At 34.8% G+C, this 23288-nt stretch overlaps 1 protein-coding gene and 1 pseudogene across 7 annotated transcripts in view; one reads left to right on the forward strand and one right to left on the reverse strand.

Annotated features, from left to right (window-relative positions):
• Positions 1 to 23288, forward strand: part of GTDC1 (glycosyltransferase like domain containing 1) — a 346607-nt gene that overhangs the window by 156000 nt on the left and 167319 nt on the right. For 6 of the 7 annotated variants that reach the window (XM_023527475.1, XM_023527479.1, XM_023527477.1 and 3 more), the window contains exons 3-4: positions 6267 to 6434; positions 9836 to 10009. In XM_023527475.1, coding sequence (XP_023383243.1) covers positions 6267 to 6434; positions 9836 to 10009 — 342 coding nt within the window. The remainder of the gene's footprint in view (positions 1 to 6266; positions 6435 to 9835; positions 10010 to 23288) is intronic. The other variant, XM_023527476.1, reaches the window with a different exon arrangement.
• On the reverse strand, positions 12211 to 12329 carry LOC111736110 (annotated as a pseudogene).

Raw genomic sequence — 23288 nt, forward strand, 5'->3', positions numbered from 1 at the left:
ACCCATCACAGGAACCTTAGGAAATTAAATGGCCACATTTCCTTTTCTTTTAGATGAGACTTTCATCTTGTGTTTTTAATTGTTTTAGCCAATGGAAACATTTTGTTATGCATTGTTCTTGAAGTTTTTTGAAAATCCATAGCATTTAAATACGCACTAAAAATGTTCTAATTAAGATGAAGTAGCTGACAACTAAAGCATATTGCCTTAGAATTAATTTTGTATATCAATGATTAATGAATATTAGAACTCAGTTATCTTTCTACACAGGTTTTATAAATTTAAAAAATATATACTTAAGCCGAAGACTTTTGAAACGTTTGGCAGTAATTTTCATTTATGCCTGTATGTATAATTGAGCTCCTGTTATATTGCAACACTATCAATACACTTTGGAAGTGATAAAGTGAAGGAAAAGATAGCACTCTTCTTTTTCACTTCTCATATCTAATTCATCAGCAAACCCTGACAGTGCTGTCAGCAAACCCAGTCAGGCCGCTTCTCGTCACCTCCAGCCCTATCTCTTAGTCGAAGTCACCGTCATTTCTTTTCTCCTTTCCGTTCTCCCTTCATCCAAAATGATTCCTTACAGTCTGTTTTCCTTATGATAAAGTTTTCTGATATTAAAAAGTAATAAAAAATCTCATGAAATACGTAAACAAATGTAATAGAAATACAAGAGATTATACAATTAAAAATTGAAAGCTTTATAGATAGATGAATATAAAAAGCATGCCCTAGTTGGGGATATTATGGCACGTCATATTATTAAATCTATTAAAAGTCATGTTTTAGAAATAATTTTTAACATAGTAAAACAACATGTTAAGTGTTGTGTTAAAGGCAAAAAATAAAACTACAATAATGTATGCATATTACAAACAGAATAAAAGTAAATACACTCAAGATACATGTATAATTTTGTATTTTCCCTACTTAAAATCCTTCAGTCTCTGCCCATTGTCATTACCATAAAATCCAAAATTATTTTATGTCTTACAAAGGCGCGTTGATTTCCTTAACCTCTTCTCTGGCCACTTTCTCATTGAACTAATTGCTCCAGCCTCCTTGGTCTTTATTCAGTTCCTCAACTTGTCAATTTTCTTCTTGCCTCAGCTACTTTGTTTTACATTTTATATCCATTATTTAGCCTTGCAAATAAGTATACTGGCTAAATGATCACTGGATTGCAAATAGTGACTTTTTCTTTTTTGGGGTGGTTGTGGGTGGTATTCCCTTAATTTATATTTTTTGTACTTAAAAAATTTCTATAATGAACATGGATTATCTGATTATCAGAAGGAAAAAGAAAATAGTGCCATTCCAGAATTGGAGAGCCCAATAGGTAAAATATAGCTAGCTAGTCAGGAGAAATTAAATTATCAGAAGCAGGTCAAGGATCTGTACAAGAAAATCAATTAATTGAGGAAATGCATTCAGGTTACCATGGGTAGTGTGTTGGGTTAAATAAAGAGAGCTGGTCCATCCAGAGCTGTGCTTTCCCACACAGTAGCCATTACTGAATGGTTATTTAATTTACACTTAAATTGATCAAATTGAATTAAATTTAAATTTTAGTTCCTCAGTTGCACTAACTACATTTCAAGTGCTTGATAGCCTTATGTAGCTAGTCACTACTATATTGGACAGTACAGACATAGGACATTTCCATCATTGTCGAAAATACTGTGTCACAGAAAGTACGGGATCTAGAATTCTGGAGAGTAGGTATCAAGGAACAGAAACTCAAGATAGGCAATAAAAGAGCAAAGACTTTGGTAATGAGGCTGAGGAATGTGAATCTAGACAAGGCATTTAGGTATTGAGCAAAGTGATCCAGCTGGAAGAATGGAATTTACTCCTTTGTCCAAGGCCTACTAAAACCCTGCAAGGCATTATTTAAGTATGAATAACAACTCAAACTGATATCCGTGTCAAATTGTGTCCGATATCCCTGATTTGTGGTAAATGGTTGGTGGTGGGTGGGTAGGGGGGCTACTACTGAAAAGATATCATAGGGCAAGAGTGAGATAACCTAGTCCATGAAGGAGAATTAGATTGTACGTGGTGGTGGTTGGAATACTGAATACGTGTCCTGTTTCTCATTGCACTGCCTTTCCATACCATTTGAGATATAAAAGTGTGCATCTTGATAATAATGGCTGCACTTCTACAGAGCTTAAGTGTATTTCAGCATCTCTTTTTACATATTAAGAGAATAGGGTAAAAGGCAAGCAACTGGTTTATTCAAACTGAGCAAGAAAAGACTAAGATTTCTAATCTTGAATTGTTTGTATTTTTTGAGCAGATATGACTCAGATTGTAGATATAATGTGCATTGAAAACAATTGAAGCGTATGTGTGGATACATAGAAAGGTGTTAATGTGCTTGCAGCACAGAGCCGTTTTGGTTAGACGATTATAATAGCAGCTTACGTATACTTTTGGTGAGATGTTAAGTTAACTATGTAGTCGTTAATTTGAATTTAGCAGACATTTTAAATATAGGTTTCTCTTACAGAGACAAAAGTTGCAATTTAAAACTCTTTGGTGGTCTAAAAACAGCTTAATTCTGTAGTAGCATAGTAATAAGTACTAATCCAGCTTATACAGTGATTGTAGTATGTCATGTTTGTGAAAGATTGCCCAACTGCTTTCTCTGGGTTTTATGTTAATTTAAAAATATTAAACATAAAACCTTATAACATCTTCATGCTGAGATAAACTGTTCAATTTAACTTGTGCTCAAGCAGCAGCTGTCAGGAATTATCTTGTTCCTAGTGGTTTTTGCTATTACCTTGTGCCCTTTCCTGCCAGACACACAGGGTAAGATGATAAAGCTCACCTTGTTAAGATTTATTGCTTAAATAACACCTGAGGCAAGATGAACTTTGGGAGCCAAGGGATTAGCTGCTGATTGAATGATGTCATTCATTCTTTTATTATAAACTTTCTTTTTCAATTGATGGAAAGAAGCAAAGTAAAAATTGCCAATAAATCAGATCTGCATTCCTTTCGTTGGCATATTCTTTATTTATTTTGGGGTGTCATTGAGCTAAATATTTGAGGAGTTGTTTATTGTCCAATTTAACTACCATTTTACAAGTGAAAAAACAAAAATGTTTTGCTAATGATAGAGATAGTTTCCACAGTTTAGAAGTATGAGGACTATTTCAAGATTAGTAATAAAGATACAATGAATTTCCTGTTAATGATTGAACAAACTGAAGTAAGTGTTGGTGTGGGCATTCAAAAAATGTTTAATTTTATGACAATTATTGCCATTTCACTTCTGAATATATTGCATTCTTTCGTTGGGGAGGTTTTATTTGGAAAGCTCACCTTTAGATTTGGATTCCTTGATTATGGATCAGCTGGTAGGTGGGATAAGGAGAGGAGGTGTGTGGTAAGATTAGAGTGGAGGGCCAGCCTTGATTAAACATTTGCTACAGATGGTCCACCCTGAGGATAATTCTCACGTAGGAAATTAACAATTGGATTATGAATAGAAGTACATGTATGATGGGATTTATTGTTTATGGAACGTAGTTCCATAGCATAGTTTTCTCCTTACTGCCATATTCCCACAAAATTGTAGTTTTATAATGTATAACTTAAAGATTTGCAAGACAAGATTAATGAATTATAATATACCATTTACTTAATCAATTGTTAATGTTTTGCACATTTACAAAATTTCTCTATATAAGTATATACAAATGAATATTTATTGTTATTACTAAGTAGCCTTTTGACCAAACCATTTAAGAATTAGTTGCAGACATCGTGAAACTTCACACATACATAATTCAACATGTGTCTCCTAAGAATAAAGATATTCTCCTATGTAAACCCAATAAAATTATTACACTTAAATTTAAGATTGATAAAAATTTGCAATCTTATATTCAATCCATATTCAAAGTTTCTCTATCCTTATAATGTCCTTTATAGCTATTTTTTTTCCCCCATCTAGTAACCAGTATGACATTTTGTTTTGGAATCTCTTTATTTTCTTTTAAGCTAATTTTTTTTTTTTTTTCTGACTCTGACCTCCTTGGAGATGAAGCCCAGTTGTTTTGCAGGATATATGTCTGATTGTTTCTTCATGACTAAATTCAGATCAAACATTTTTGGTGGGAATACTACAATGGTGATTTGTATCTTTCTCAGTGTATCACATTGGGAAATACATGATATCACTTTGTCCCATGATTGATCATACTAAATTTGATCACTTGGTTAAGTTCATGTCTATCAAATTTTTCTACGATAATGGTACCATTTTTTCTTTGTAATTAATAAGTAAAATGATGGCTCCATTTAATGAATTTTTCTGCCTCGTGTGTGAAAAATGTTGAGCTTGCTCAGGTCTTAATGATTAAGAATGAGTCATTATTTACAATAATATGTATGTTGGGGGTGGGATTAGAGGGAGAGAGGGACGAATTACCCAATAAGTAGACCTACAAGTTGCCATCCATTTTCTTTTAAGGAAAATATCAATTGACAGCTTAATATTTTGTTTTTCTCTCTTCTAAGGATAAGATTTGTAGATAGACAAATATTTTCATATTTTAGAATTTTTAATCTAAATACTAGAAAGGGTTATACTTGGTGGTGGTGGTAAGAATATTTTTGGTAAAAATAAGGCATTTTATGACCATAATTTTTCTGTTTACTTTACTTGAGTACAAATAGATGATTAAAAAAAATAAATGCATCTCCTTGGTAAGAAGTTTTTACTGTAAAGCAATAAGCCATGACAATACAGCAATGTGAATTTAAAAGAGAGATCACTGGTTTTTGGTCATATGTGCCTTTTTTTTTTGCCCATGAAGAAGACACTTGAATTCCTATTTATGATGTATGCACCTATTATGTAATCATTCTTCTTATGTGAAAGGCTAGTGCTGCAGATCATATAAACACCTGAAGTTAGCCATTTGGCTTGTCAGCAAAGGAGAATTTATAGTAGTTGTAATCATGGTAATAACAAGGATGATATTTTGTATTTATTAAATACAGAAAAATGCATTTGCAGTGGAAGTGGTTCACAACCAATTCATGTTCCCGGTGTAATGGAAAGCACTTCGGGCTTAGAAGGCCAGGAGTAGGAGTCCCTGCTTGTGTGATTCTAGAAAAAAATGTTTAACCTTCTTGAACCTCATTTTTTAGAATGAGAATTAAAGCTGTAAGGGTCAAATGATGCTACAATATGTTATAAAGGTGGCATTCCATCAAATCGTGCCATCTAAATGTACTCAGCTGCACAGGAACTGTAATTTCTCCCTCTTTTGTGTCCGAATGTGGTAGGCACCTCATTAGTGAAACATTTCTAGGTTGTCTCAGACAGTTATTACTCCTTCCTGGTTGTTCCTTTAATACTTTGTATATGTCATCATTACAGACAGCATTTATCCTAGTGGACTGTCTTGTTCATCTTTTTTGTTCTTCCTGGTTAGACCCTGGCACATAGTAGGCATTTAATAAATGTTTGTGGAATGAGTGAGTCAGTAGACACTGTTTTATTTATAAACATGGATAGGTAAACTTTCAGTTTTGTTCATTCCCCTCCCCAAAGAAAAGGAATCTTACTTTCTTCTTTTTTTTTCTTTTTCTTTTTTTAAATATTTATGTTTTATATAAGGAGTTTTGCAGTTTGTACGCTGGTACCATTAGCAGTCCTGTAGCGGAGAAGAAAACACGAAAAAAAACCCAACACAGAAATATTGCAGAATAGTTAAAAAGGGTGGGGGAGGGACAGTGAGAAAACATGCCAAGAGAAAAAGACCACACTAGATAAGTCTATTGCATAAATCAAAAGGGTTTATGTCATAACATGAACATGTGCCATTCCTGCTTGTATATTGAATTTCAGTAGTTGCTTGCATAAAGAAATAAAGTGTAATGAAACTGGCAAGCAAAGTATTCCCTAGTCAGCCTTATCTTTGTTCCATTTGTCCTTCAGATAGAGCTTTTCTTGCCTCTCAATAAAATCTATCCAGCTTTTTTTTTTTTTTTGCATTTCTCAGTAACTGAGCTGAGCAGACCAATGAGATTCGTGGTTTTTATAGTTCTTAGCAGCTGCTTTTTAAGAGATCAAAACTTAGAATGCTACTACATGGTATTAAGTCTTAACTATTGATGTGTCCCTGTCGAGGATATGTTTTTCTGGGGATAGGATAAGGAAAGAGTAGAGAAGAGCAAAGGATGACCCCTTCAAGCATCCTCAGGACAGTAAACCTAATTTCCTTATTTCCTAGGATCCTCTTTGCAAGCTCTGTGCTTAACCTGACTGAACTGGCTGCCCTTCGGCCTGACCTTGGGAAATTGAAAAAGATTCTGTATTTCCACGAGAACCAATTGGTATATCCTGTCAAGAAATGTCAGGAAAGGGATTTCCAATATGGATACAACCAAATTCTCTCATGGTAGGTATAGAGTGTATCATTATATTTAGTCCTTTGCCACCTTTTTCTTTATAGATGGTTAGCTTTTAAATCCGGAGATCTCCTGTACATTTACTTAAAAACACCTTAAAGTAGGTGCAAATGTTTGAACATACCTTCCATAGTAGTAATTACTTGTTTCTCTGCAGCATATATATATGATCACAGCTAATGCTTTTGTAAATATATATATATATACACACACACACACATATATATTATATAACAATCTAATTATACGTTGAACTAATTATCTTTTTTCTACAACATTCAAGGGTTGACAGGGACCTTCTTCACCCCTTGATTCCATCATGCATTGTTTAAGGCATACTTTTAGAAAAGGGCAGTTTAGTCAGCTCTTATTTGGCAACCACTTTTAATGTATCCAGCTAAAATCAAAATAGAAATTTTCAGAGGAATAAACAAAAAATAGGGCATAATGGAAAAGGGTTTTTTGTCCTTTTTTTGTTGTCTGTAATAGAAAACTATGGAAAATGAATCTCTAGGTAGTTGTAGGTTGTTTTTTTTTTTTCTTTTTTTCCCCTCATTGAGTCTTCTGAAATCTCACAGCTTTAAAATACCATGACATTTTAAAGGTGATGGTCCTTCTCTGTTGTTACTTCAACAAAGTGTATCTTCTGAAGCTTAGTTAATGAAAGAAGTTAATAACAACTCTGAAACGGCTTTGCTGTTGGATACTATTCACATACTGCAGCAATCAAATGGTGTCAGTTTGGTTGTGACTGGGTACTTTTTACTCACCTTTTTGAAATAGTTATTAGCAGTTGGAATTAATGATGTGTTTAAACAGACTCTCAACTCTTGCAAGTATATTCCATCGTTTAGTTGACATAGAAAAGCAGCTATGTGGTAATACTTCTGTGTTTTGAGCATTTTGTAAATGTTTTCTTGCAATAATTTTTACAAGCTGCTTCAATTGTGAAGTAGCAGTGCTATCAAAATAGAGTGGAACTGCTTCACGTCAAACGTCTCATAAAAAAAGCAACCGTTTTAAAATTTCATAATAAAATTAAAATACTCTATTTTATATCGAAACAGAGAAGGGAAATATGTTTTAAAAACAAAAATAAAATCATTTTGTGCTTTATCAATATGGAAAACATTTGTAGTATTCTTTTGATTTCTTGAATTAGCATCATTCTTTTCCTCAGATAGTGTGTGTTTATTACCCTTGAGAAATAACTGGGGGAAAAAAATTAAGCCTATTTTTCCCTTTGTGGGTGGCTTTAAAGTTAATGGAAGTTACACTCACTCATATTAGGGAGGAAATGCATGAAAAAGAATATTTCTGTAAACCATCTTGGGTCTTTAATTTAGTATATGTAGACTGGGTTTTTAAAACTGTAAATAGTTGGGTTGCATGCCCTATGAGGGAAGATATGTAAAAAAATATTAGCTTACTGCCCCTCATCTCTCTCTTTCATAAACTGATTGTTTTTGTTATAGGGAATGAGGCTATTAAAATTCGTACATGATTTTTCAGCATTGCTCTTCTCCAGAGGGTAAACTGATAGACAAGCTTACAGAAAAAGAAGTGGATTTGATCATTGGTTGGCTTGTTAATGAGAAAAAAATGCTCCACAGTTGTCCAGAGGAAAAATAAGAGTGTCAGAAAGCAGTCCTGTTCAGATTCTCTTTGAAAAGTAGGGCTCCTGCTTTCTTACATGTTTCTTTAGTTTTCTTGCTGACTTCTGCTTTTGTTGGCACTGTCAGATTTCTTTCGTGACCGTGTGGCAGTTAAGGACTTTTAGAGATGACTGACATAGCACTCACCTTAAACAGAGATTTCGCTAACCCTCTGACTTATGAACACATGTCATAACTACATATTATGACCTGTGGGTCGCTATTACAATATGTGACATATGGTGAAAACAGACTAGCTGTAAAACATCCTTCAACTTTTGGTGTATTATTATATTGGCTTCCTTATTGCTTGGTGTTGTGTCAGCACTTCTGTGACATTCTTTGTATTATCCATGTTGTAATCACCCCTACCCCCAAATTTGCACTAGGTCACAACTAAAAAAAATACTTGTATGGAAAAGCAATTTTGTGAAGAAGGCATAGGGGCGGCAGGTCAGTATTCCTTTTGTTGATTTTTCATTCCACTATGTATTAATATTGGGAACTTTGGCTGTCTCAGTAAATGTGAATGAAAGTAAACTGAGGATTTGATATGGTATGTGTTCTTATTCTGTAAGCTCTGCTTATTCATTTGTGTTTTGCAGTTTTATGGACTTACCATTGTCTTCTTTTCAGTTTTCTTGATCTATCATTTTTAAGATGAAATAAAACTTTTTTTTATTGGATCTTGTACACCTTCTTATCAAAGCATTTGTATGCATTTTATTGAGGTCCACTGACACTGAGACACTGAATCATTGCTTAGAGCAAAGAAGGCCGTTTAAAAAAATCTAATGATTTACTAGTTTTTTGACTCGTAAAAGGAACATACTACATATTCAGATTTTATCCAGCTCACTTATTTGTGATCATTCGTTTCCAAAACAATATTTTTGAAATTCTGAAACTGCTGATGTACTTATGACACATAGACTTTGTTTTCACATTGCCTTTATAACTGCATGTTTTAGATTATTTTTATTTAAAAAAAAATTTATGGAGAGGAATAAATTCTTTTCATTGAAAGCAATAGCTAATATTGTATTTATTTTGTTTAATTCTGAAGGTCCATGGTGTTATAGTTCTTTAAAATACATTTCTTTATGCAGTCAGTAAGACCTAGTAATATGGATTTGTGGATTCATTTTCACCAGTTTTTTCTACTTCTCTGACTACTCGAAATATAATAGTGAAATAAGTTATTTGTGAACATCCCATATAATCCTTCCCGCATAGCCCCACGTATTTTGATGATATACTCTAGTATGATACAGCTTTATCTGAATTAGTCTCCTTGAAGGTAGTGGAAAGTATGTCATACATTCTGTTCTCAATAGCATGGTGGTATAAAACAATATACATCACTGACATAGAAACCCAACATGGTTGGTTGGGCCACACAAAAATGGTGCCACTATACTTATTGTCGATAATAATATAGAAAGTTCCTGGCATTGTGTAAAAATCTATTTTGGTTTGAAGCCTCATGGAATCCTCTTAAATCATTTAATTCTTCTCCTGCCTTTCCTCCTGGATGCCAGCAATCAAACTTTCCATGGTATAGTGGTAATGACACTAATTTATTTATTAGAGGCATTTTTGATAAATATGAAAGTGGAACATTCTTTGCGAAGCCAACATGCAGTGTATAATCTGATTAATATTAAGATTTTAGGCTTATAAAAATATCTGAATGATGTGGGTTTATCATTTGTACTTATCCTTTCCCTTTACAGCCTGGTGGCTGACGTGGTGGTATTCAACTCAGTTTTTAATATGGAGTCATTTCTCACTTCTATTGGAAAATTTATGAAGCTGATTCCTGATCACAGACCCAAGGACCTGGAAAGCATCATCAGACCCAAGTGTCAAGTTATTTACTTTCCCATCAAGTTTCCTGATGTGAGCAGGTCAGTGTGTTTGACTCCGTTTTCAATATTGTGTCAAATTATTCTCCAAATTGATAGATGTTCTTCTTGCCAATTTTAATTTCTCAGCATAAGCATGGTTAATTAGAGAATCAAGTTCTATTTCATCATGCTGTGACTTGCAAAGATTTTAAATAATCATTTGTCCAACCTACCACTGAATGGTTCCCGATACTGAGTTCTTCCTTTCTTTTATTTATTTGTTTGCCAAAGCAAGCTGTTTTGGCTTTTAACACTTACTGTTTTGTTTATTTTATTTGTTGCTTTGTTAAAAAAGTCATTGTCAAGCATATTTCTCAACTTTTGCATTCAGCTTACGCTTGTTGGTTTATACGCATTAGCAACTGTTCTAAGTAAATCAGTGATAAATTTCACTGTTTGGAGTACTTTCATTTCTCATGCTATTTTCTATTTGTTTCCTTCTTCCTTTTTTTATTATTTATGTTATCTTAATAAAGAGTTAGGTCTTCTATGTTGGGTCGAAAATACACTTAATTACCATTTCTCTTTCTCAGTTACTGAGGACATTTTTTATTACCCTTGTTGCTGGGCCCACCCTGAATTAGAAATGGATGATGTGGCTCAAAGGGAACATTCTAGAATTCCTCTTTGCTTTTGATTAAACCTGGCAAAATTGTTTTTACTGCCACCAGGAATATTTCTCCCTTGTGAATAGTAAGTTTACTTCAGTGGGACTCATACTAGCTGGGAATGCTGCTGTTTTGTAACTAACTACGTCCTTTAAAAAAGTTCAGGGACAACTGTTTCTTCCCCATCCTTGAAATGAAGGCAGGAAACAATTTAATGTCCCTACGTGCTGTGTAGGAGGTCACCGTTAGTTTCTGTGTTCTGGACTTATTCAGTTCACCCAGATCTTGCTATGGGGACAGTTGTCCTCATCTACACTTCTAATGCTGATTTATTTGAATATCTTACTCAAATATTTCATTGAAGAAAGATCTGCCTAATAGTGAGTCATAAAATTTAAGTGAGACAACCTTGCCCATTCCTCACTTTACAGAGTTCAGAAAGGCCCAGAGAAGCAGAGACTGGCTTACACTCACGCTGCTGGTTATTGTCACAGACTGAATTAAAAAGTTTAGACTCTATGAATTTTGATTCAATTTTCTGTTTACTGTCACTATAGGTCATTTCTCAGAAACATTTAATGATTTATTTGCAGTTTTGAGAACTATCAGCTAAGTAAAACTAGATAATTGATTTTCAGGTTACATGTATATATAAGATACATTTATATGAAGACAATTTTCTTATGTATGATGAGGGAATTTCAACTTTTGAGAAAATATAGTTGTACTTTAGATCCATGATTAGCTCAAACACAGCCTACACTTTAGTTCACATTTTTAAAATATAAACTTATTTTTGACACGCTTTTAAGTTTTTCATATGATATATAGGGAAAATATACATCTCCAAGGTGAATAAGTGGTTATAGCACATCTTAATTATTACTGCTATAGAATTCCAAAAAAATAATGTTTTAAATTAATTTCCATATGATATATGGCTACAACGTAGTATGTTTAATACACCTGTGGCAATTGAATAGCTTATTAATTTGGACTGTATTACCATAAATACATCTAGCTAAATGGAAGAAGGTTAAGAAATATTGTGGCCAAGATAACATTCATAAGCAAGGTCTTAGCCCAGAGTGTTATTTGAATTATTTTCAAATGGTAATTTGCTTTATCCAACCCAAACTCATACAGTGAAAGTAAGTGATTATTTGCATGAATGACAATCATTCTAATGCCTGCAGTCTTAAAAGAGTATTATTTTGTTGAGATGTTGAAAAACACAAAATAACCAAGGTGATTTAAAAAAAGGCAATTTTTGAATGGTTATATTTTTCTCCCTTAAACAAATCTTATTTGGTCGTGGCAAAAATGAATTTAAGTGAAAACAAAGCAGAAGATACAGTTAAATTATTAATAAAATGTGCTATACTAATATATAACATAATATGATATAACATAATATAATGGAATACTTATTAGGGAAGGGAAAAGCCGTATTTCAGCAAAATATTTGAGGCTTATAAAGTTGATAACTTTTATTTTTTATTTATTTTATTTATTTTAGGCGAGGCAAACCTTGGTTGACCTCACAGATTACAAGGACCTTGTCAGTTTACAATCCCTTATTTTTTATTTCTTGCGCCTCAGCACCTGGTCTTCCTAGGTGGTCTCCCATCCAAGTACTAACCAGGCCCGACCCTGCTTAGCTTCTAAGATCAGACAGGATCGGGCTTGTTCAGGGTGGCATGGCCGTGTAAAGTTGATAACTTTTAAAACTCAGAGCGTGTCTATCACACAGGTATTCAGTCCTCCTCACCCCTTCGCTGCCTCATTCTCAAAGACCAGAACAATAGTAGCGAGAAAGAATATTCATTTGAAAATATTTCATTTTATATATTAAACATTTTGAGATGGGAAAGCTCTTAAACATCATATGCATTTGAGTCTTGACCACCACTTACTAGCTCTGTGACCCATGTAAGTGTAATGACCTTGAGCTTAGGGTTTTTTAATGGTTATGATTTTATTTACTTTATCACTTCATTGGCATGATGTACTGACTAAAGGAATTAATGCATGCTGAATGCCTAACATAGTGCCTGGCACAAAACAGACCCCCAATAAAGGTGAACTCATCTTATTAAAACCCCTGCCCCCATTGTTTTATAACCTTCCATGTTTATTGCCACCTGAATATATAAAGGACTGTCTTCTTCTCTGTCCTCTCTTAATCAACACATGAAAATAGAGAAGAGCTCTGCAAAAGAAGCAGCCTAATCTAAATAAAGAGGTTCATTTATTCACTTTAACACCCTGTTCCAGTCTTTTGGCCTCACCAGAACCTGCCATCCACAGACTGAGCCAATTCCTTACTTTCATTCTTCTCTTGCACTAATTTTCTTCCTTCGTTCCCCAGCTTAATTTCTACATTCTATCATCATACTTACTCTCTTGCATATACTCTCAAATCTTTTGCACTTTTTCCTTCATATTTGATTAGGAGAAAACACTCAGCCATACTTATTAGTCTACTCTAAATTCATGACTCCTAAATTCAGATGGAACCTTTGATTTGCCTGGCAAGCATACCACATTTCCCCTTTTCTAGATAAGTAATCATGCATTTTCCTTTCTTTTTAAACTTCGAATACAAAATCTTCTATCTTCATTCTTGGATCATGGCTGAGAAAAGAGAAGCAATCAGATGAGAATTTTTAAACTCTGCCACCACCACATCTATCTAGTTATGTGCTTCTGAGTGCCTCGTCTCCGTCTTCACACCTGTTGCTGTGGATGAACTGATCTTGCTTCAGTGTAAGGCCTTCCTTATCTCCACTTCTTTGCCAGAGCCCATCCTTCTTCTGTACCTAAGGACTATTGTTTCAGCAGTTTTTCCTTCTGTGTTCTGCAAGGTTAGTTTTCCTTTCTTTCGGACATACAAATAAAATGCTAGTTGTTTTATATCTTCAAAATAATTTTCTCTTGATTTCACTTCTCCCTTCTGCCACTGCCTCATTTCTTTCTTTTTCTTAAGAGCAAAACTTCTTGAAAGAATCGTTTATACTTGTTGTTTCCAATTTCTTTCCTCCTATTCTCTCTTACAGCTACTTCACTGAAACTGTTTTTGTCAAGATTACCGATGACTTCCATGCTTGTACATCCTGTAGTCATTTCTCAGTCCTCATCTTACCATATCAGCGGCATTTGACACACTATGACATATTCTTCAGTTGGCTTCTAGGACATGTAGCTTGTTGTTTCTCAGGCTTGTTGCTGGTTTCTTATAATTACCTGGACCTTTAAATTTGGACTGGCCTTTGGCACTCTTGATACATGAGGCATTAGTAGAGGAAGAACCCAAGTTTGAAATGAGAAGAAAAGATAAAAGAATCAGGAGGTCAACAATGAGAGAATTATCTAGTGGAACAAAAGAGCATTTTAAGAAAATGGTTAGTTATGAATTTAGAGGAGTGAGATTAAATAAAGTGATGACTAAAATGTATCCTTAAATTTTACAATTAAAGGATACATTTAATTGTAAAATTTGCATTCTATTAACTCAGAAAAGTTTCATATGTTCTTTCCGATAGTCATAAAAACGTAGGATTCAAGTCCTGATATGATATGTCTGTCTGTCTGTCTGTCTGTCTGTCTCTCTCTCTCTCTCTCTCTCTCTCTCTCTCTCTCACACACACACACACACACACACACACACACACATATACACACTCTGCTCTTCGTTTTATGGATAAAGGCACCAAGGCCCAGAGAAGTTAAGTGTCTTCTGGTAATCACACAGCTAGATAAAGAAGAGCAGGAACTGGAACTCATATCTCAAAATCTCCATCTAGTACTCAGCACACCACTTACTGTAAATGCAATTTCAGAGGTCTTGATTATCTGATTTTTCAGCTGACAGCAGATTAGCAGCATCAAATTGGGGGTGCGATAAAGGCAGGCTCACTGACAGCCGTAAGAAGTGACAGCTGACTGACAGCTTGACAACAAGGAAAGAGAAAGATAAACTCTTAAAAATATATATGAGAAGTGAAATAGCATAGCAGCCTGGAGCCATTCTATGGCAGGGCAAGCAACTCTGCACACTGAAGAACCCCTGCAGACATTTCTCCTTGATTGTACAGCTTGTACATCAAAAAGATGACTGTGATTTTATTAAGAGAGAGTAAATGGTAGCCAGTAAATTCTGTTTAGGAATGTAGGGAAACTCATCACCCAGTTTTCATAGAAATTGTAAATGACAGCAAATGAAGGAAACATCATGCCCTACTTGAGGGTGTACATGAGCCATAATCACCTAATGGAAGATAATAAATGTCTAAACCTTTTCTCATGCAGCTGTACTATCTGTAAGCTTAGGTGATCAGGGAACATTTCAATAAGCTATCTTTTTTAGATCTTCCTGATTGGAGCCTTTTCACATACCAAACCTTTCTTTGCTGCTGGGGTGTATACACTGGCTGCTTTGGTCCTGAAGGCATCCAGGCCTGCCAGATAATCAGAAGTCAATAAAACAGATTTTGCCATGTTAACACAGGTTTTCACCTGCTTGGGTCGCTATAACAGAATACCATAAACTAGGTGGCGAATAAACAGCAGAAATTTATTTTTCACAGTTCTGGAAGCTGGGAAGTCTAAGAGCAGGGTTCTGGCAGATCCCATGTCTTTGGAAGCCCTGTTGGTTCATAGATGGCTATCTTCTCATTGTGTCCTCACATAGTCAAAGGGGTGTCTTTTAAAAGGGCACTAATCCGGTTCCTGCGGACTCCACCCTCATGACTTAAATCACCTCACAGAGTTCCTACCTCCTAATACTATCACATTGGGGGTTAGGATTTCAACATATGAATTTAGAAGGAATACAAATATTCAGCCTATAGCCTAATAGAAGATAAATGTGATCTCAAAACTTGGTGGGATGAGACTCATAAGTGAGCTCTATTGCAAGGGAAAACTATTCTATGTTAAAAGATATAGATTAGATTGACAATGAAGGAAATTTTACTGTGCATTTCCAGAAGGCATATTTCACTCAGGACTCCATGGTGCTGATGGGTACGTGATGGAGAAAAAGAAAAGAAGCAACCCTGTGCCCACTCTAGATTCATATAACTCGTAAAGGCAAGGCCCAATAGGACTAAGGAATTTTATGTGTCCAGACCTTGGTACAAATCTCAGTCTTATGAAATCAGAGGATTGGAGGGATTTGCAGATTGCCTTCTGACAGTGTCTCCTCTATAGGATTTGGTAACTGAGCATATATGATTTTCATATAACTAGATTATCCCTACTTCAATAAACTGGACCACATAAGAATGTATTGTAGAAATATAGTGAATTAGCTAATCCTGGAAAATATCATGACTTTAGATTGAGTAATGTTTGCTTTATCTGGATTTTAGCTCCATTTCAGTCACTATAGAGAACATCAAGTATCAATCTTGACATGATCATTAGGAAAGAATTCCATATGTTTCTGTCATCATTTTACTGTCTATTCCTATTTTCCACAATATTGGATTATCAGAGTGCCACAGAATAAAAAAAGAGTGGATTTTATCTGTGAGTTTCCTCATCTCACAGTAGATTATATGTCCCAAGAACAGAAATGATATTAAAAGCATCTCTGCTTACCTCCTTCCTACATTTTGACAGCGAAGGAGAGAGTAAAATAATGTTGGCCATTTGGAGCAATATCATTTATTGAAACCTTAAGAATTTCTCTGCATGTTTCTCTTCACCTTTTCTATGTCTCTCAAATGTGAAGCCATAACATAGGTTTATGGACTTTGCCTAACTATTTTAGAAACAAAAATGGGGAATTTTAAAAACAGTGTGAAAACTTTAAATGAAAACTCTCAGGCTGTGCAAACAAAGGCGAGGAGCCTGAGGGCTTTTTGAAGAATTCTTATTAAAGAAAACAGTATTTTACATTGCAAAGCAGATGTGTCAGAAAACAACAGCAGATCTGTAATTCGAGAATTTGTGGATTGATAGGACAGAAGGCAGCCTCCATGGCTCCCCACAGAAAAGTTTTGTTTTTTGCAGTCAAGTTCTGCTTTTGAGGGGGTTGCCAGAAAACACCTTAATCTTCTTACCACATGTGGTCATATTTCTCAGATATTTTGAGAATTTATTAGTGTCAGACATATTAGTCAAACTACTGCCTATATTCTATGAAAAATAAAGTTGATACTGTCTTTTTGAATATTAATCTAGGCCTGAAGTAGAAAAGTTTTGCTTTGCTTTTACAAAATCAAACATTTCCATATTTGCTAATAATTATTTTGGCTCTTCAAAATGAATGCAAAAATGTGTTTCCTTTGAATGCTATTTTAAATAATTTTTTATAAAATCACTGTACTTAAAAATCCTTTTGATAAATTATTCCAATGTTAAACACCACTCTATGAAGAAATTACCTTTATAGTTAATGTGTACCTTTTCTGCTGCATTATATTGTAACTGTCTTGCTGTTACTGTCCTCATTAAGATAAGAGAGTTTGGGTTCAGCATATACATACAATCCCTTTCTTGTTCTGAAGTTACGTAGAACAAACTCTTGCTTACTTAAAATTTATTTTTTAATGAAATTATCATTCATTTTAATGCCTAATTATAACAGTGAGGTTTCTGTTCTCTTCTACTTATGCAATAATGGACTACCAAAGAAAGTACTTTAAATTCATCAGCAACAGCAAAAACTATCCTTTTATTATAGGATGATTTATCCCTGTTCTCTTCTAGTGTAGAGAACGTTTCACTTGATTTTACGTCAAAGATTTGATGCACATTTTCTTTCAACGTCCTTGTAGTTCTGTCCTAAGAAATTTGGGAGGTAAGAGGAAGAAGGCGGCTTTCTACAAAATGGCTGTGAACGTCATTTAACAAACTCAAACCACAGTTGAGGGGAATTCAGAAGAAGATCCACCTAGGCTCTCTTCTCCTCAGGCTCCAAGGCTTCTCATAGCATAGTGAATGATCGGTGTAGAGTCATCAAGGCAAGAACGAATTATGTCATATACTCTGTTCATTACCTGACAGCCATATAACAACATGTTAGAAAGATATCAAGTAAATTATTTTGATGTTTAAAGGATCAAGCTTTGTTATCTTCCTAGAAATCACTTAATCAAATCATTCCCTTTGGGGGAATGCCAAATAAAAGATGGGAGTTGGCAGTGTGATGGACAGGGATTCTAGTTTGGCTTCTACCATTCACAACCACTGTTCAGTCCAGGGCAAATCCTCTAACCTCCCGGAGTTTTGGGTTTTTCATTTGTAAGATGAAAATTGAAATACTATTACCTCTTAGGCTTAGTATGAAGATTCAGATAATTTTTATAATGTACTGATCGAGTTCAATGCCTGCAACCTAATAAATGTTTAGTAAATGTCAGTAGTCTTTTCAGTGCTCTCATTATCGCCATTTTGGTTATCGGCTGACAGGCTATTAGACAAGCTCACCCATTCACTATGACTCCAACCTCAAACTAAGGGGGGGACAAAATTCTGAAAACTCTAGTAATTTTATAAAATACCCAAGGATCTAAAGTTTACTACTAATTCAAATAAATGTAGGGGCTGTCTTATATCCTATCAAATGTTGCAGTTAGCAATGTGACAGCACAAGAGGGAAAGTCACATGTGCCGCACGCTGTCCACATCTGCCTGGCACCTGTAGCACGTTTGCATTCCTCCTGATGCTGGAGTGTGGATGGTGAGTGGGGTGATCAGTACAGAAGCCATTTTAGTTGTTCGATGTTCTTTTGAAGGATGCTGGAGAGTGTTTCAGAAAGTTTTCCATTAAAAAATAAACAACTTGGAATGTATTATTCAAGAGTAAGCTACCAGAATAATCTCTTACCCAGAACGGCTTATTCTCTAAGGAATTCCAGATAAAAGACTTTATTTTATGGGAAATTCTTTAAAAATATGCATCAGAGTAATTATGTGCATTAAAATATATCTAACAGTAATTTAATTCTTTGAGGTTTTATTCATGCCTTCATTCACCCAACATTTACTAAAAGCTTGCTGTTTGTATGGTAGGTACAAAGTATTTCGGGTTATGAGAATATATAAGACAGAGTTCTTAATTGAGAGGGCTTTGTAGAAATGATAGGCATACTCAGGTGACTCTATGCATAAGGTAGAAAAAAACCAGAACTTCTTAGGCATTTGAGCTGGGTGTTAAAGGCTGACTAAGCTTTGGGCATAATAATAATGGCTATCATTTATCAAGTGACTTTTCTGGGCATTCTTGATGCATATTACTTCTAATCTTTGCCAAACTTCTGCAAGCTAGGTACTATTATCCTCATTTTGCAAGTGAGAAAAGTGAGGTTCAGAAGGTTAAGCTTCCCTGAAATCATGTAGCAACCCAAGCCGTCTGGCTCCAATATGCTGCTTCCATTAATGCCATGTTATTTCTTGCTCTGAAGGAAAGGGGGGTAGGTTAGAGCGAGTGCAAGGACACCTTATGTGCAGAGATAATGGTTACAACCAGATTTGTGGCAGTAAATGATCCTTGGGCCTAGAAGAGATTAATTACCTTTGACTCAGTTGGGTGAAGAGGTGGTAATACTAGAGAAGGAAATTAAGGCTGAGGAATTTGGACTTTAGCCTGTAGTCATTTGAGAGCCACTGCTAGATGATGAAATGGGAATTTGGTATTGACAAATAGAATATTATGGAAAATAAATAGGAAGCAGAGAAACAAGTTAAAAAACTAGAATAGGATATTGAAGGCTTGAGCTAGGGAACTGGCATACAGATGAAAAGGAGGGAAATACACAGAAACACATTGATTGTAGACTTGGCAAGTTGATGTGGCAGCCTACTAGTTGGAAGAGTGGTCAAGGATGATCTTGAAATATTGATTATTGTGATAGGAAAATATTTCTTCTATTGGAATTGAAAAATAGATTTGCTTGTGTGAAGATGGCAAATTCAGAGTTCTATATATTGAGTCGGAGCTTTTGGTGGGTCATTTAGATGGAGCCGACCGGCAGAAAGTGTCTTCTTTTACCTCAGTGTCATCATTTAGAATTCCGCGTGATTTGGTATATGACCAGAGTTTGTAGGAGTTTTAATTGGATTTCTTTTTTCCTTTGACATACTTAATGCAGCTCAAATTTATTTTTTCCAAACAAATCCAAGATATATTTTTTTGTCACTTGTTATTGTTTTAGAAAAATTGAGTATAGAATTGTAAAAACATCAGAGCTTTTGAACTCTTCATTTCTGGATAAGCAAGAATATTGAAGTATTCTTTCTTTTGCCTTCTCAGAAATCGATAACTAAATCGCTTTCAGTCCCTTTGGACAGGGAGTCCTGAGATCAAGTTTGATGTCAGACAGAGCTATATTTCAGTACCATCTTTTCTGCTAACCAGTTGTTAAGAAAGTTTTCATTTCTCTTCTGCAAAGTAGAGGGAGTAATAGTCTCATTGGGTTGTTGAGAGAGTTAAATGAGGTACTCTATGTAAAGTACTTAGTAAAATGCTTAAAATGCTTGTGACATAGTGAGCATTACATAAATGGTAGTTGTTGTTATTGTTGTTTCTATGTATTATCAAAATATTTTTGTGCTTTAATTAACCTGTATGTAATTTCTTAAATTTTTTATAGAGCCAAAACTGTGCCTCAAGTTGTAGTTTGGTGTGACTAATCTCAGTTCATCAATATGGCCTGCAACTCTAAGTAAACATTCATGTAGAGAACGAAATGATCTGTTTGAGATACTCATTTCATTCAAACTCAATCCAGATCTGCTCTGCTAAGTATCAGTTGATACCCTAAGCAGGCCAAGTGATTCTGTGGAGAGAGGGAGGGTCTATTCAAAACCACCACATTTCATTTTTATACTACCAAAATTCATTCTGCAATACCAAATCCTAAAGTGTTGGTTATAGTTGTTTGCTACTAATTGAAGAAGGAGTTTCTGCCTCAGGCTTTGAGAATGGATTTCAAAGGACATAAGCAAGAGACAATGGGAAAGTGGAATAACTAGGATTAGTTGGTAAATTCTGTTGGAAATAGAAGATAAAGGGGAGAATGAACTAAAAAAAATCGTAAGTTTTAAAAGTATCGTGTTAGTAACTGCAATAGGAAAATCAGAAAAAAATGAGAGCCACATTTCTAGTATAGATAAATTTGTTTTATTTTCAGTTTTAGGCAGTCGATTTTTTCTTATGAAAGAATAGAAGAATCAGGACTTCCCAGAACTGGAAGAATACCTAAGAAATCAAAAGTTTAGCAATCTTCTAGTACAATTCTTTCATTTAATAGCTGGGGCAACTGCAACAGAGAGGTTTTTACCTGAGGTTTTAGAGCACTACTACCACAGTGGAATCAAAATTTAAGAACCAGCCGAAAAACTCATGAGATTGTGAGAAATGTGCAACCAGGGATGTTTATTGTATTAGTAACTAGTAACTAAGGTAGGATTACCTGACATTGATAAAATAGCTGCATTTCATCAGGGATTGATGGTTTCAGAAATTTCCTAGAAGAGTCTCAGATATTTCAGTTACATCATGACTTGTTGCTGTTTTTCCCTGAAAATATCTAATTCTTTGATCTGTAACTCATTTTGAGATGAAAATGCATGTGACTCAGCCAACTCTATTTGCTTATAACATTTTGCTTTTCCAGTAAAACTGGACTACTAATATAAAACTTATTCTAGGTGTGAGAAATAGGAGTTTCCAGTATTTAAAACTCAGAATCTGAAAATAATTTTGAACATCTCTGTTTTCTGGGATTTAGTGCCACAAATCTTGAGTGATCCAATATTATCTACAACTATCAAAAATTTTTATGCTCCTTCTTTGCAAGTTTTGTGTAAGTTCATAACCTTTATGATTAGAAAATTTTCTTAAGCTTTTCCCCCATGTCTCTATCCAGAGGATATTTAAAATTTCTATTGCATGATATGCCTATTCTACCTCTTCCTACGGCTAACAGGTGAATTCCTCTTTTTATCTTTGAGTACTGTTTGCTGATGCCCAAGGGGTGAGCTGATGGGGATTAGTTCATAGTACATCACATAGTGGATGTGCGGGGGGGGCGGGGCGGGGGAGACTCATGTATTATAGGAAGTTAGAGAGAAGAACATTAACTTGCAAATCATACTTGGCTTTCAGTCTTGGCTCAGTCACTTTCTGGATGTGCAACTTGGTCAAATTATGTCACCTTCTCTGACCTTTAATTTCCTTAACATTAAATCATAGAATTGAAGTGAGGTATGAGAGTGAATGTACATAAATTGTTTTGCACAGTGAATGGTACATGTTCTGTACACATCTCCTTGCCCTTTTCCTCTGTAAGATCATACCTGCTACTCTCTTTTATGTTATCAGTTTTAATTGCCACATACAGGCATCTGAACTGACCTCTTTATGTTGCTACCTCATTTCCGATGCTTTTGGTGATTGTTAAAAAAGATAAGTTTTAATTTGCTCTCATGGAAAACCACTATAATGTTTCATTGGTGGTTTTTTTTTTTTTTTTCCGTTTTTTCTCTCATGACTAACAATTCACTAAAGCCACATTTTATAACTAAGTCCTTAGTTACTACTTTTAAAGTGTTTGAGGTATCCAGCATCCCTTCCCTGCTGCTTATGGATATATTTCACTGACTCTGTTTTGCTTACTTTTAATTCTTCTTTTGTCTGTCTTTGTTATGTTTTACTTTATGGCTTTTATTCAGGGTTAGCATTTGTGAAACAAAGCTGCTATAGTCCATAAAAGTCAGAGGAACTACATTTTACTTTCTAGACAGCAAATCAACTATTCATATCATTATATGCAATTGCAGAGTTCTGGACTCTGATTGAAAACTTGTTCCTGCTTGTGCTTGAAGGTGTTTCTTTTACATCTTGTGGATGTACAAGTTGGTTGAGGGTACAATACTTCTTCTACATGAAGGTATTAGTAACTAGTAATTAGTAACTAGTAGAGGGTTACTATGGTAATGGATTATTATTTATTTTCTGAACAGAGAAGGTATGACACAGATGCAAGTAGAAGGTATGACACAGATACAGAAGATGCTAACTGTAAATTCAAAAACCTCTTAGATACACAATTATTGTTTCTGGCAGCAACTCTTCTTGTTACTACAAAGAAAGACTGCATTGGATTTGTGGCCCTTCAGTACTATAACCCTTGGGTGAGAAAGCCTTTTCCCCACCCACTTGATCAAGCATCGCTCCAGGAAACATGTCTTTGGGATCTAATTGTTTGGCCTGGATTAATAATGTATGATGATATACATGTCCTCAAATAATGTGATTTTTCCACTTAAAAAAAAAAACCTAAGCAACAATTATAACCAAGTTGGTAAAACGTAGCCTCAAGCTGTGGTTTTCAACACTGGCTGCATATTATAATCACCTGGGAGCTTTAAAAAAATTCTGATGTCCAGATCAATTAAATCAGAATCCCTGCCATGGTTTTTATTTTGTTGTTGTTGTTTTAGTTTTGTTTCTTTTCGTTTGTTTGTTTCTCTTCTTTTAAGTTTCCCAGATTTTTCCACTGTGCAGTCAATGTTGAGAATCACTGACCTAAAGCATCACTGTAGATGGTTCATGTAACTGCAGTAGCCTCTCCTGGTTACACCATGACACTTTTTTAGTATTGCCAAAAATATATTCCAGTCTGCAGTTCTCCTCAGGCAATCTAGACTGAAAA

Source organism: Pteropus vampyrus, unplaced genomic scaffold, assembly GCF_000151845.1.
Source record: "Pteropus vampyrus isolate Shadow unplaced genomic scaffold, Pvam_2.0 Scaffold17, whole genome shotgun sequence".
Classification (NCBI taxonomy): Eukaryota; Metazoa; Chordata; class Mammalia; order Chiroptera; family Pteropodidae; genus Pteropus; species Pteropus vampyrus.